The sequence below is a fragment of the Geotrypetes seraphini genome, chromosome 6 (genome assembly GCF_902459505.1).
Source record: "Geotrypetes seraphini chromosome 6, aGeoSer1.1, whole genome shotgun sequence".
NCBI classification, from domain to species: domain Eukaryota; kingdom Metazoa; phylum Chordata; class Amphibia; order Gymnophiona; family Dermophiidae; genus Geotrypetes; species Geotrypetes seraphini.
Window position 1 is genome coordinate 233821350 of NC_047089.1, and position 13705 is coordinate 233835054.

A 13705-nucleotide genomic window follows, 5' to 3' on the forward strand; every position below is an offset into this window, starting at 1 on the left:
GTGGCCCACCCTAATTTTTTTTCTTCAGCTAAGTATTTGGTAGGCTATTATGTCCCCCAGGCAGATGGATAGATATTTTTGACCTATTTTATGTAATTTCTTCCCACCTTTTGTTGGGTTGTAAAGGATAAAATGAACCGTAGTTATGTTATACATTATGGTTAGAAAAGCAAACCCTTACGGATATAAAGATCCGTGTTGTGATGCTGTTTTCCTGGATGCTTCTCTTTAGCTTTGTCAGACTTCCAAAACAAAGCATGAAAAGTGAGAGAGAGAGATTGAGATTTAAAATGTAAATTAAATAAAATAAAACATGGCCTAGAAAGGGAGCAGACTTGCTGTAGTCTCATTTTTATGCAAAAAAAAAAAAAGAGCAGTGGTATGAGGTAAGAAGCTGAAAGCTTTCAGTGCCAGGCAAGTTGAAATGAAGGCTCACAAAGCTGATCAACACAGACGTGTCTGGTGCTGCTGAAGACATCCCCTGACATTTGCCACTGGTCACAGGCAGTGTTAACATTGTATGCAAATGACCTGATTTTTGTATATCAGAGGGACAAGCCTCCTTTAAGCTCATCATCCACTGAGCTCATGTGGTGGTAAACACTGATTAGCTTCTTTTGTGTCTTAAGAGTCTAACAAAATTAAGAACAAAGAATGATTGTATCATGCCTAGTGTGCTATACAGCCGAATGCTTCAGAAACAGGGAGCTGCATTTGGGTACCTCCAGCTATTTCCTGGTTCTAAAAGTGAAGCAGGAATGGTGTTGCTTGTTTGTGCACTTTTGAAACATTTTGACATGCGGTCATTTACCTCTTGCTAAGGAAGCGATGGCTATGGATGGGTCTTCTGGTGATGTGGACTTCTCTGACCTCGCTTTTGGTTATGCTACAGTTAATTGCTCAAAGGTAAGTGACAAATTTTACTGTTAACTTTTTTTACATTTACATGCTGCAGGAATTGTAGCACTATTATACACTTAAAGACACGGGATGTAGTGAAACTGTTAGGCTTGTAAATTGTAACCAGCTGTCAATGCATTTGACTGTTTTTGCAAGCTGCAGTTTCTTTCTTGAAGAAAGAGGCAGAATGTTTAATTATGCCATTGTGCCACTGCAGTCCCTTGTGACTCTAGGCAAGTCACTTAACCCTCCATTGCTCCAGGTACAAAATAAATACCTGTATGTTTATTATATTATTAGGGATTTATATACCGCCTATCAAGGTTTATCTAAGCGGTTTTACAATCAGGTACTCAAGTATTTTCCCTATCTGTCCCGGTGGGTTCACAATCTATCTAACATACCTGAGGCTATGGAGGACTGAGTGACTTGCCCAGGGTCACAAGGAGCAGCGGGGTTTGAACCCACAACCCCAGGGTGCTGAGGCTGTAGATCCAACCACTGCGCCATAGAAAGGTGGTACATCAAGTCCCTTCCCCTTTGGTTTTGTTTAATGGTTAATGGTATTTTAGAGTGGAATGACTTTTTCATTCTGTGATCAATTGGTTAAATGCGAGGGTGTTTTCTCCTTCCCATAGTCCAAGCTGCACTAAGGGCTCCTTTTACTAAGCCACGTTAGCGGTTTTAGTGGACGCAGCATTTTAGCGCGCGCTAAACCCGTGCTACGTGGCTAGAACTAACTCCAGCTCAATGCTGGCGTTAAGGTCTAGCACGGGTGGCAATTTGGCACATGCTATTCCACACGTTAAAGCTCTAACGCGGCTTAGTAAAAGGAGCCCTAAGTTTCCATAAGGTTTTAAGTATGATTGGGAAGAGCTGTGGCTGGTAAGGCAAATTTAACAGAAAGTGGTAAAATTCAGGCCTGTGGCCCTGGAGAAACCTTGTCTTATGCTTATGGAGGCATAGCGAGGCCATGTTGGAAAAAAAACACAGTAGGCATACTCCACAACTAGTTAAATTAAACCTTCAGGGCAATACTGTCTTGGGAGCTATTTTAATTTCCTGGTTGATGCTCAGCATAATAGCATGCAAATTATATGTATGCTATCTGTGCAGAGCAGCTTCGGTAAAAGAGGGAGGAACTATGTTTGTCACCTATTCAGAAGAGCAAATCGGTAGGTACAGCTCTTCTGAGCAGGTCCAGTAGTTCATTCGGGCTGTTCCTTTCTCTTGCAGTTAGCTGCTGATCAGTTGTGCCAGCAGGACTCACTGGAGCTGCTGATCAGCTGAGCAGGCATGGGGAGAGTGGTTTTTATCTTATTTCTAATTTGTGATCCCTTGTTCTGTATTTGAGGGTCTGTTGGTATAATAGTAACTTCAAAAGACACAAAAATATATTTGCTATAAGGGAAAACAGGATAGGGGCAAAAATTTCCTGGTTATATACAATTAAGGGCACCTACCATGAAAAAAAAAAATAATTAAAATACCTAAAATGGTGAAAGCAGGGCCCTCGGGGTGAGGTGATAAGCTAGATAGACCGGGTCCAAAGACCCGCCCAAAAGCTTAAGCATGAAAGCTAAAACAAATTGTTTCCAACCGCACACCATCATAGGAGCCCTGCTAGTGTGCTATAAAGTGTAATAACTTTGTGATATAGTGAATTAAAATTGTATTATTATATATTTTAATAATTTCAATAACGCCACCAAGAAACTTTTACCCCCCACCTGTGAGCCCGACGGGAGGACAAAAAACCAGCAGTCTCAGAAAAAAAAAAAAATATCAGAAATCATCAATCAAAATACAGCTGAACAGACTACTTAGTGGATATTATATGAAATTCAGGGATAATCGTCTCTCCAATCAATTGCTGTCCAGTGTTCTCAAACTGTGGTTTACAAATAGCTAGACAGGTCTAACCGGCTCAGTTTCAAGGCACAACGTCTCTTCCAAAGGAACCGCTGAAGTTTAGTCAACTATAGCTGATATGCACTGAGAATGCTGTCGCTAACCGCCAGGCGGGTTTTGTCATAAGGCGTATGGGGACAGACTTAAAGATTTCAATATTTAAACTTTGGAGTTGAGCGAGGGGAGTTATGAGAGAGATGTTTAAATATCTACGTGGCATAAATGCGCATGAGGCGAGTGTTTCATTTGAAAGCAAGCTCCGGAATGAGAATGTATGAGATGAAGTTAAGAGGTGATAGGCTCAGGAGTAATCTAAGGAAATTCTTTCTTTCTTTATTTTTTTACAGCAAGGGTGTTAGATGAGTGGAAGTCTCCCAGTAGAAGTGATTAAAACAAAGACTGTGTCTGAGTTAAAGAAAGCATGGAACATGGAATCTCTTAGGGAGAAGAGGAGATTGTGGATGGGCAGACTGGATGGGCCATTTGTCCTTTTATCTTCCATCATGTATCTGTGTAGACCAGAGTTCAACTCTGCTTTAGCTAGAGCTAGAGAGTCATACCATGTACTTTTCAATATTTAAACCCCCTGTGTTCCAGCACCTAAATGTGGCTGCTAGTTTTTGGGTTCTCACTCTGTTCCTCTACATTCACAGGGACACAGGAAGTACATGAAGCGTATAATATTGAATAGAGATCCAAATGGTGAGTCAACTGATTTCTCAAATCTGAGAATTCTTGCTTGTTTTCCATTTTATTTTTGCTTACCTTGTTTTTAGGTATGTAGTTTATTTTTTTATTTTTCCTTTGGATGGAATGAATGGTTTCTAAGAAGTTCATTCCCTTATTTTTTCCTGAGTTTTTGTGTCTCATATTTTCATTCCTTTTTTTTTTTTTAATTACACCTTTTTTAAAATTTTATTTTCTTCTCAGCCCTACAAGGAATGAAAGTAATTCGGGTGGGATTATTGGGGAAACAATCTGACTAATCACATTAACTAATATGATTTCCATGTTAATTTTCTGTGTGTTTAAAATTTTTAATAGTACTGGGGATAAAAAAGAAAGAGGATTGAACTAATTGTAGAGGACTTAACCTGAATATTTTCTGGCTAGTTTCACAATACAATAGGTTTCCTATGATCCATTGTGCGTTTTTTTTGGTGACGGGACTAAATCGCGCGAGACAACGGCACGCCGACAACTGAACGCAAGGTTGACAGCGTGCCGAAGAAAAGCACTATTTCAAAGAGCTCCGACGGGGGGTGTTGGTGGGGAACCCCCCCCTACTTTACTTAACAGGCATTGCGCTGGCGTTGTGGGGGCTTGGGGGGTTGTAACCCCCAACATTATACTTAAAACTGAACTTTTTCCCTAAAAACAGGCAAAAAGTTTGGTTTCAAGTATAATGAAACCAGCGCGATGCCTGTTAAGTAAAGTAGGGGGGTTCCCCACCAACACCCCCCATTGGAACCCTTTAAAATAGTGCTTTTCTTCGGCGCGCTGTCAACCTTGCGCTCAGTTGTCTGCGCGCCGTTGTCTTTAGCGATTTTGTCTATGAACCGTTTTTTAAAAATTGGTTCTTTTGTACAAGTTTTGCTTGATTTGTTTTTATTTGAAATTTCATAAATAAAACAATTTTTTATATATAAAATCTTGTCAATATGGGAATGGGGCTGGGTAGGGTTAGGAAGAGGGCGGGGCAAGACAGTGGGCCCCACTCAACTGGTCTGCATAGGGCATTGTATCACTAACTGTGTGCTTCCTGATATTTCAGGTGTGCCGTGCACACTGCGGAGGAGGAGAGGCACTGGCTGACTGCCTACAGGATGTGCCTCTCACGGCGAGAGGCAAGTCCTGTAGGCAATCAGTCAGCACTAGCGCCTCTCCTCTCCGGCCCTCTTCCATGCTGGCACTCCCCACTGGCGTCTCAGGGCCCATCTGAAGAGCCTTCATTCATGTGCGGATTTCGACGTGATTAGGTTACACATGCGTGCGACATCATCATGGCAGCGCCCGCACATTTCCAGGTGCCTCAAGCTGCAGCCACTACCTTTAGTGTGCCGCAGCTCGAGAAAGTTTGCAGGACACTGGCATAGGGCTTTGCAATTGCTAAGACTGGCTCTGTATGCTGGCTGTTGCTTTTGCTCTTCTTTCCACCTTTGTTTAATATATGGAATATATTTGGTCTGGGCTTTCAAGATGGTATATTTAAACAATATCCATGCATGATTTATACTCCTAACCTACACAGCCAATCCTTTTAGCTGCTTCTTGACCATTTTCCTTATTTTATCAGTCGCCCTTTTGAAAATGATTCTACGGTGTATTTCCTTTGTGACTTCACTCCTGATATCAGCTCAAATTTAATTGTCATCACTAGTTCCCAGCGGACCTAACACTATTATCTCTGGTATTATGCCCTGAATTCCACTGTGGACTAGATCTAAAATAGTGTGTTCTCTCTCTGTCATTTCATGGAGCAATTGCTCCAAGAAGCAGTCATTTGTCACATTAATTCTTGGAATTTTACCTCTCTCTAGTGGTTCCTGATATAACATTTTTATCCAGCCAATATTGGGTAATTGAAATTGCCTATTGTTATATTGGTGTCCAGTTTTTGCCAGCTTTTCTACTTTGTGTAAACATTTCTTCATCCTGTGTGTTCTTTGTCCTGTTTATTCTTTACACACAGCTTTCTGTTTCATGCAGAAAGTTTATTTTGTTTGACTTTGTTCCCTCTTTAAGATATAGCGCAACCCCCTTCCCTCCAATTTGATTCACTCTTATCATTGCATTATAATTTGCACCCTGACAAGTGTCCCGTTGATTGTCCTCCTCTTACTAGGTCTCTGGGATGCTTATTTTATCTAAAAAGGTTAGGGCTCTTCAGCTTGGAAAAGAGACGGCTGAGGGTAGATATGATTGAAGTCTACAAAATCCTGAGTGGAGTAGAAGGGTACAAGTGGATCGATTTTTCACCGAGTCACGGGGACAATTGAAGTTACAGGGAAATACTTTTAAAACCAATGGGAGGAAATATTTTTTCACTCGGAGAATAGTTAAGCTCTGGAACACATTACCAGAGGTTGTGGTAAGAGCTGATAGAGTAGCTGGTTTTAAGAAAGGTTTGGACAAGTTCCTGGAGGAAAAGTCCATAGTCTGTTATTGAGAAAGACAGGGGAGAAGCCACTGCTTGCCCTGGATCAGTAGAATGGAATGTTGCTAGTCCTTGGGGTTCCGGATTCTTATGTTGCTCTTTGGGATTCCGGAATCTTGCTATTCTTTAGGATTCTGAATGGAATGTTGCTACTCCTTGGGTTTTGGCAAGGTATTGATGATCTGGATTGGCCACCGTGAGAAGGGGCTACTGGGCTTGATGGACCATTGGTCTGACCCAGTAAGGCTATTCTTATGGTCTTATTTTGTAGGCTTCTAGCATTTGTATACAGACACTTTAAATTGTGTGTTTTTTCCAGGCATCTACAAGCTGGGTAGAAGTTGACAATAATTTTGCATTCTTTACTACTTTCCCCTTATATACTCCTGGCTTTCTTTCACCATTATTGAAACCTCTCTATTGGGAGTCCCTAAAAGTGTAGTTACTTACCTGTAACGTAGGTTCTCCGTGGACAGCAGGATAGTCAGCCACATATGGGTGTTGTCCCAACACCTCCCAATTTGCGGATAAGCTCTCCAATAGCTCAGAGAGATTTTTTTTTTTTTTCTCTGAGCACGTGCAGTGCCCGGGCCCCACTGGGCATGCCCGAGCCCTACCCATTTCCCCCTGCTTCCCCCTAATCCCCAGGATGTTCCTAGCTGTGGCTGGGTCAGCCGTATGGGGAGGCGGGTGGGTTGTTTGGCTGACTATCCTGCTGTCCACGGAGAACCTACGTTACAGGTAAGTAACTACACTTTCTCCTAGGACAAGCAGGATGAGTCAGCCACATATGGGTGACTCCCTAGCCGAGGGATGTACCGACTGGACCTGCGCCTTAGCGCTTTGTGCATCTCTCGCCTGGCTGTGGAGGCCGAGCCGGGCAGGGTAATCAGGCAAAGCAGGTAAAGTTGTGGAAACAAGGTTTTAGATAAAGTGCTGTGTTAACTGAGCAATAATACTCACAGAACAATGAACTGGTCAATGACAATCAATGAACAGTGAGAAACCAACTGGTCAACAGTGACAAATCGTACTTGCATGTGAGAATTCATACTTGCCTATTCCACATTCAGTCTAGGAAGGAGTGCTGGAAGACCTACTTAATCAATATCTATAACACCCTACTTGATCAGTGTTTGTCGATATTTATAACACCCTACTTGATCAGTGTTTGTCAAGGCTGTGCTAGTGGTTGCTGTCCCTCCCGGGAGGGAAGAGCCACTTCCAAGACTGCTCGGCCGAATGCATTTGGAGCGTGGAATGCTATGTCGAGGCAGTAGTGCTTGGTGAAGGTGTGCATGGAGGACCAAGTGGCTGCATCGCAGATGTCCCCTATTGGTGTGTGGTACAGATGAGCCGTTGTGTTGGCTATGGTTCTGCGCTGGTCGGCGTTGGCTCCCACCTGCGGTTGATGCTGCGCTTTTCTATAGGAGAAGGGGATGCACTCTTATATCCAGCGCGAGTGCCTGCGTTTGGTGGCCGGAAGTCCTGGTCTGTATTGGTCATAGGAGACGAACAATTGAGGCTTGTCTAATCTGCTGCATAGTCAGGGCCCACACACAGTCCAAGAGGTGTTGCTGAGGTGGCAGTGTGCCTCCCTGTGGGGAGATGTAGAGTGCCGGGAGGCACGCTGAAGCCACCTTCGGCAAGAATCGGGGGTGGGTTCTGGGTACCACCCTGTTCTCATGAGGGAGTGTGTCAGTAGACACGATGGTCAGGGTTTTCCCAGCCAGGAATACGGGATCTGCCTCCTCCAAAGGTTTGAAGGGGTCGAGGTGAGATGATGCGGCACCAAGTTGAGGTCCCATCCGGGCGGTGGTGGTCTGACCGGTGGGTGCAGATTGGACAGTCCCTTCATGAAATTTTGTGATTACTGGATGCCTCGACATGGGTTTGCTGTCTAGGCCAGCGTGGTATGCCGTGATTGCACTTAGGTGGACCTTGATGGAAGTGGGTTTTAGGTCCCCCTGAGATAAGCTCAGTATGTACTGCAGGATATCCGGTATGGGGCAGTTGTAGGGGTCTCGCTGCGTGTCTGTGCACTGGTAGCGGAACCTTCTTCCTTTCAACCCATAGCGTTTTCTGGTTGAAGGTCTTCTGGCTGCCATAAGAGTGTGCTCCACGTCTTGTGGTAGGTTCATCCTCTCATCATCCATGCGGTCAGGGCTAAGGAACGCAGGTCGTGGTGGAGGGTAAGGTTCCCGCGTTGTGTAATGAGAATTGCACTGATCGGGAGCGGGGAGAGGTGGGTGAACCGCTATCCCTTGCCGGAACGGGAACCATGGTTGCAGGAGCCCGAACAGGGCAATCATGATCACCGTTGCTCTGTCCTGAAGAATCTTCTGCAGGACTTAGGGTGTTCCAACTCACAGACAGACCATGGGTTGATCTCTTTGCGCAGAAGGTCGAGTATTTTGAGTTCGGTTCGGTTGCAAACAGGTCGGTGCTCGGTGTGCCCCAGGTGCTGAAGATCTTCTTCATCGCCGCTGGATTGAGACACCACTCATCGGGATCCAGCTGGTGGCTGAGTCTTTCTGCCAGGTCGTTCTGCTCCCACAGGAGGTAAGTTGCCTGGATGGGGCATTGAATGGAGTTGGAGAACTCCCACATGTGGCAAGCTTCCTTGCATAGCGAGGTTGACCCTGTCCCTCCCTATTTGTTGATATAGTGCAAGGCCACCTGGTTTTCTGTTTGGGTGAGGACTGCCCTGCCTGTTTGAAGATTTCGAGGGCATTCCCTAAGGCCCTGAGCTCCAGTAGGTGGGTGGTCAGAGGTTGGGTACACTGGTCCCAGTGACGTCTGAGGTGCCCTTTCAGGGATCACATGAGTAGTCTGGTGTGCTGCACAACAAAGACCGGAGCGTGCTGACGATGAGCTGCTGGCAGGGATGCACTGGGCCAGGGATGTCATGGCGTCGATCTGGTAGTCCCATAGGACGGCCTTGGTCTGCGTGGTGTCGATGACTGCCCAGATGAACGATATCCCCTGGGTGGGTATCAGGTGGGATTTCATGTAGTTGATGAGGAACCCTAGTTCTTGGAGGAGGGTTATGGTGGTTGACGGGGCTGCCAGCTGTCGAGATAAGATAGGATGCGCACCCCTTGAAGGCGAGGATGTGCCACTGCCACGCACTTTGTGAACGCTCTTGGAGCCGTTGAGAGTCCAAGGGGCAGGACCTTGTACTGGAGGCGTCTGTCTTGGCTTTAGAAGCGACGATGCCTCCTGTGGGCTGGGTGCATGGGATACTAGCCAATACTCGGGCTGTAACAGGGCCAAGACTGTACCCAGAGAGTGCATCTGGACCTTGTGTATGCATCTGTTGAGCTTACAGAGATCCAGGAACGAGCGTTGTCCTTGTCCATGGTGACGCGGGGGTTCCTGGAGTAGAAACCCCTTGGTGATCTCCTCTGTTCGTCACCGCCTCTATTGATTCTGCCGAAGCAGGTCCTCTCCTTGCTGCAGGAAAGTTGGGTCGTCAGATGGAAGGTGCTCCGCCCACTCGGGGGGGGGGAGCGGGAGTGGAGACGAATTCGGAATCCCTGCTTGATGATGCTGAGGGCCCACTGGTCGATGGTGATCCTGGGCCAAGCCTTCGCAGACAATCTGATCCTGCTGGGCCGGAGGATGGTCAAGGTTCTGTTTTTGTCTTGGGGAGAGGGCTGCCCTTGGATGCCCCTGCCCCTCGGGCGGTGCTTGTTTGCGTAGCAGTTATGTTACTGTTGCGAGCGCTGGGGCACAGACTGCTGCCAGTGTGGACTGGCTCAGTTGTGAGCTGGAGTCTCTATTTTATTTTATTTTATTTATTTATTTCCTCTCACTGGCCTCCTGATAAAGCTGCATCTGGAACTGGAGCGCAGCAATTCGTGCGCTCAGCATTGCACCCTCGAAGGTCTTTTTCCCCGTGGATACCAGGGTTTTTCAGGTCCTTCCCTGACAGAGGTTGGAGGGGGGGGGTCGTGCTGCCCTGTTTCTCTTAAGCTACTGCAATGTCCATGTATGGCTGCTGCGGGTTGTCGAATCCCTGGGCTGGAAAGATCTGGTACTTCAATCCCAGTCTCCTTGATGTTTGTTGCCCTGAGGAGGGAGTCAGCCAAATCTTGTCTCTGCAGTCCAGGAGGTTCTTGTGGACTGGAATCGCCACTGCCTGCGTGAAGTACTGGTAGTTCAGGCCTTGTAGTACTCTGTCTTGGGTACTTGTTGTCCACCCATGTGGATCTTGAGAAAGGCTGTGAGTTTCTGGAGGGACTTGGGGTGAATCCTTGTTTGTGGGTTTTTGGTGTTTTTTTTTTTAGTAAATATTTATTTATTTTTGTGGGTGGTGACTCGGGGCGTGGCTGGAGGCTGGTGTGTAGCTTGTTCCTCCGTTGCTTGGGTGCATGGCATGCCGCTGAACCACGCCATGTTGTTGTGCGTAGCTCCCTCTAAAGGGGGACATTGTGGGGAGTGTAGCCCGCTGAGAGAGGAGTGGGTCAGCAGGAGGATTAACTGTGGCTGCTGGTCCCACCCCTGGTGGTTCGCAGGTTCATGTGCTGCTCCACTTGACTGGTTGGGTGGCTCCATGTACCCCACCGCCCTTCTCTGTCCTTCTTGAGAGGGGGGGAGAGCCTGCAGAGAGGGGGCAGGATGCACCCCTTCATCTGTGCCAGTGCTCCTGGCTGCGTTTCCCACTGTGCCTGGAGGCAGAGAAAGAGGAGTAATAATGCCTCTTGAGTGGGCTTCTGCTGCTGTACTGCCTATTGTATATTAAACTGTACAGCGCTGCATATGCCTTTCAGTGCTATAGAAATCATGAATAGTACAGAGTCCCTCATGCTGGCTGGAAAAGCACTCTGCCTAGGTTTTATGAAGAGCAAACAGCTTTTTAGACTGAGGAGTTTCAAACCCCCACCTTTGGAGAGGCATGGTCTGACATGCCGCATCTCTGATGATATCAGCACCCTGCTGAGAAAGGCAGACTCCTCGTTCCCAACATGAGAGGGGGAGGGGGCGGGGTGGGAAAGGTGTGAATTGCAGACTCTGCAGGACCCCAAGAGGGAAAGAAACATCAAATTGTTGTTTTTTTTTTGTTGTTTTGTTTTTCAGCATGTCCTTTATAAGCTGAACTCTGGGGCAGCATGTCTCCTACTGGGGGGAGAGGTCTGCAGGTCCCCTCCAAGGGAAAGAAGCATGGGAGATTCTTTCTCCTTAAATTCAGATTGGGAGGAGGGTGGGGCAGAGCCCTCGGGGCTGCAACAGATTATTAGAGGTTTTCCAAAAAACAAGCAGATAGGACTTACCTCTGAACCCCAATTGGCTCCCTGCAGAGGCTGGCTGTAAGCGGCAGCATGCCGTCTGGAGGGTGAAAGCCCCGATCTGTTGCTTGCAGAGGCTGTGGATTTATGCAGCAGCATGCAAGACTCCTATCGGCTGCCCTGCAGAGGATGGCTGTACGTGGCAACATGCAGGGATTCCTGGAGAGATCTCTCGGTCTGGCGAGACTCCTATCGGCTGCCCTGCAGAGGCTGGTTCTAAGCGGCAACATGCAGGGACTCCGGGAGATATTTCTCTACCGGGCCAAGTGCAGGCGGGGGGATTAGCTGAGCCAGGGCATCCTGGAGGCTCCTTGCCACTGTAGCTTGTGGATCCCCCGCTGCTGCATTCTGATGAGGATGGCTGCTGGAGGAAGATTCTCGGGCCTCACTTCTCTTCATGCCCTGCAGAGGCTGGCTGTAAGCAGCAACATGCAGGAACTCCTGGAGAGATCTCTCGGTCTGGTGAGACTCCTTTCGGCTTCCTGCAGGGGCTGGCGGCTAGAGACAGCATGCTGGACCTCCGGGAGAGATTTCTCGACCGGGCAAGTTGCAGTCGGGGGGGTTGACTGAGCCAGGATGTCCTGGAGGCTCCTCACCGGATTTGTCTGTGGATCCCCCGCTGCTACGCTCCGATGAGAATGGCTGCTGGAGGAAGATTCTCGGGCCTCACTTCTCTTCATGAAGTCTCTCAGTGCCCTCTTCCTTAGCTTGCGTGCACGTGGTGATATGTGCGCACAATGTAATGTAATGTAATGTAATTTATTTCTTATATACCGCTACATCCGTTAGGTTCTAAGCGGTTTACAGAAAATATACATTAAGATTAGAAATAAGAAAGGTACTTGAAAAATTCCCTTACTGTCCCGAAGGCTCACAATCTAACTAAAGTACCTGGAGGGTAATAGAGAAGTGAAAAGTAGAGTTAGAGGAAAAATAGAAATAATATAAACATTTTAACAAGACAGCATTGATCTAAATACTTTGGAAGGTAGAAGATAGGAGAGAAAGAAATAGAAGCAGAAGGGGGAGCCGTTGAACAGTAGAATTTTGGAGAAATTTAAATGATAGAAATAGAACAAAACAAAGACAAAAGGCAAAACAATAGATAAGATTAAAGATAAATCATAAGCTGGAAAGAAAAATAAAATAAAACTTTGTCTTCAATCCACGGTTTCAGCGTCAGTGATGAAGTGGAGCAAGTAAGTTTAGGAGGAGCGATTGACGTTTCCAGAAAGGGCTTCTTCAGGGAAGAGACTTGGCAGACAGTCCCAGGATGCCTATGTCTCCTCCCCTGCGATGTTCTCCCATCCATGCATTCCCTCCCAGACACACTGCCCGTGCCCCAGCCACTCCAAGGAGGCTGCCCCAGATGAGGCCCACGGTGAATACAGGATTCTCTCCTCTGCGGGAAAGCCGCCCGGAGCCGACAGTCGATCTTCTTAGCGGATTGCATGGGGGGAAGAGTTCACACTCTTGGTAGGATCGGGTCTGTGTGCTCTCGGTGGTTGTGGCTGGTCTCGTTGCTGCTTAGGTGTAAAAGCAGTTGATCTCCACTGCTGCTGATATTTAAAAGCAGGCAGATTGATCTCTCCAATGGACTGCAGGGGGAGGAGTTCACACTCCTGGCAGGATCGGGTCTGTGGGCTCTTGGTGGTTGCGGATGGACCCGCTGCTGCTTAGGTGTAAAAGCAGTTGTTTTCCCAATGCTGCTGATATTTAAAAGCAGGCAGATTGATCTCTCCAACAAATTGTATGGTGAAGAACATACACGTCTGGCTGGATTGGGACAAAAGCTCTCGATAGTGGTGGCTGGTCTTGGTGCTGCTTAGGTGTAAAAGCAGTTGATCTCCTACTTCTGATAATATTTAAAAGCAAGCATATTGATTTTTCCAACGGAATGCTGGGGGAAGAGCTTACTTGTTTGGCTGGATCAGGGCAAAGGGCTCTCGGTAGTGGTGGCTGATCCTGTTGCTGCTTAGGTGTAAAAAACAGTTGATCTTTCTAGTGGACTGCAGGGGGAGGTGGAGCTCACACTCTTGGCTGGATCGGGTCTGTGTGCTCTTGTTAGTTGCGGATAGTTCCGCTGCTGCTGAGGTGTAAAAGCAGTTGATTTCCCACTGTTGCTGATATTTAAAAGCAGGTAGATTGATCTCTCCAATGGACTGCAGAGGGAGGAGCTCACATGCCTGGCTGGATCGGGGCAAAGGGCTCTTGGTAGTGGTGGCTGGTCCTGCTGCTGCTTAGGTGTAAAAGCAGTTGATTTTCCTAGCGAACTGCAGGGAGAATGGAGCTCATATTTTTGCAGGACCGGGACTGTGGGTTTCTGGTGGGTTGGTCCCGTTGCTGCTTAGGTGTAAAAGCAATTGATCTCCCACTGCTGCTGATATTTAAAGCAGGCATATTGTCCAGGGAGAGGAGCTCTGCACTCAAACTGCCATCCTCCTCG

The 13705-nt window shown here is 47.1% G+C and overlaps 1 protein-coding gene across 3 annotated transcripts in view; it reads left to right on the forward strand.

Annotated features, from left to right (window-relative positions):
* TTC3 (tetratricopeptide repeat domain 3) overlaps nt 1-13705 on the forward strand; it is a 280528-nt gene that overhangs the window by 6099 nt on the left and 260724 nt on the right. For 2 of the 3 annotated variants that reach the window (XM_033948613.1, XM_033948616.1), the window contains exons 3-4: nt 823-906; nt 3465-3513. In XM_033948613.1, coding sequence (XP_033804504.1) covers nt 829-906; nt 3465-3513 — 127 coding nt within the window. In that variant the 5' untranslated portion in view covers nt 823-828. The remainder of the gene's footprint in view (nt 1-822; nt 907-3464; nt 3514-13705) is intronic. The other variant, XM_033948614.1, reaches the window with a different exon arrangement.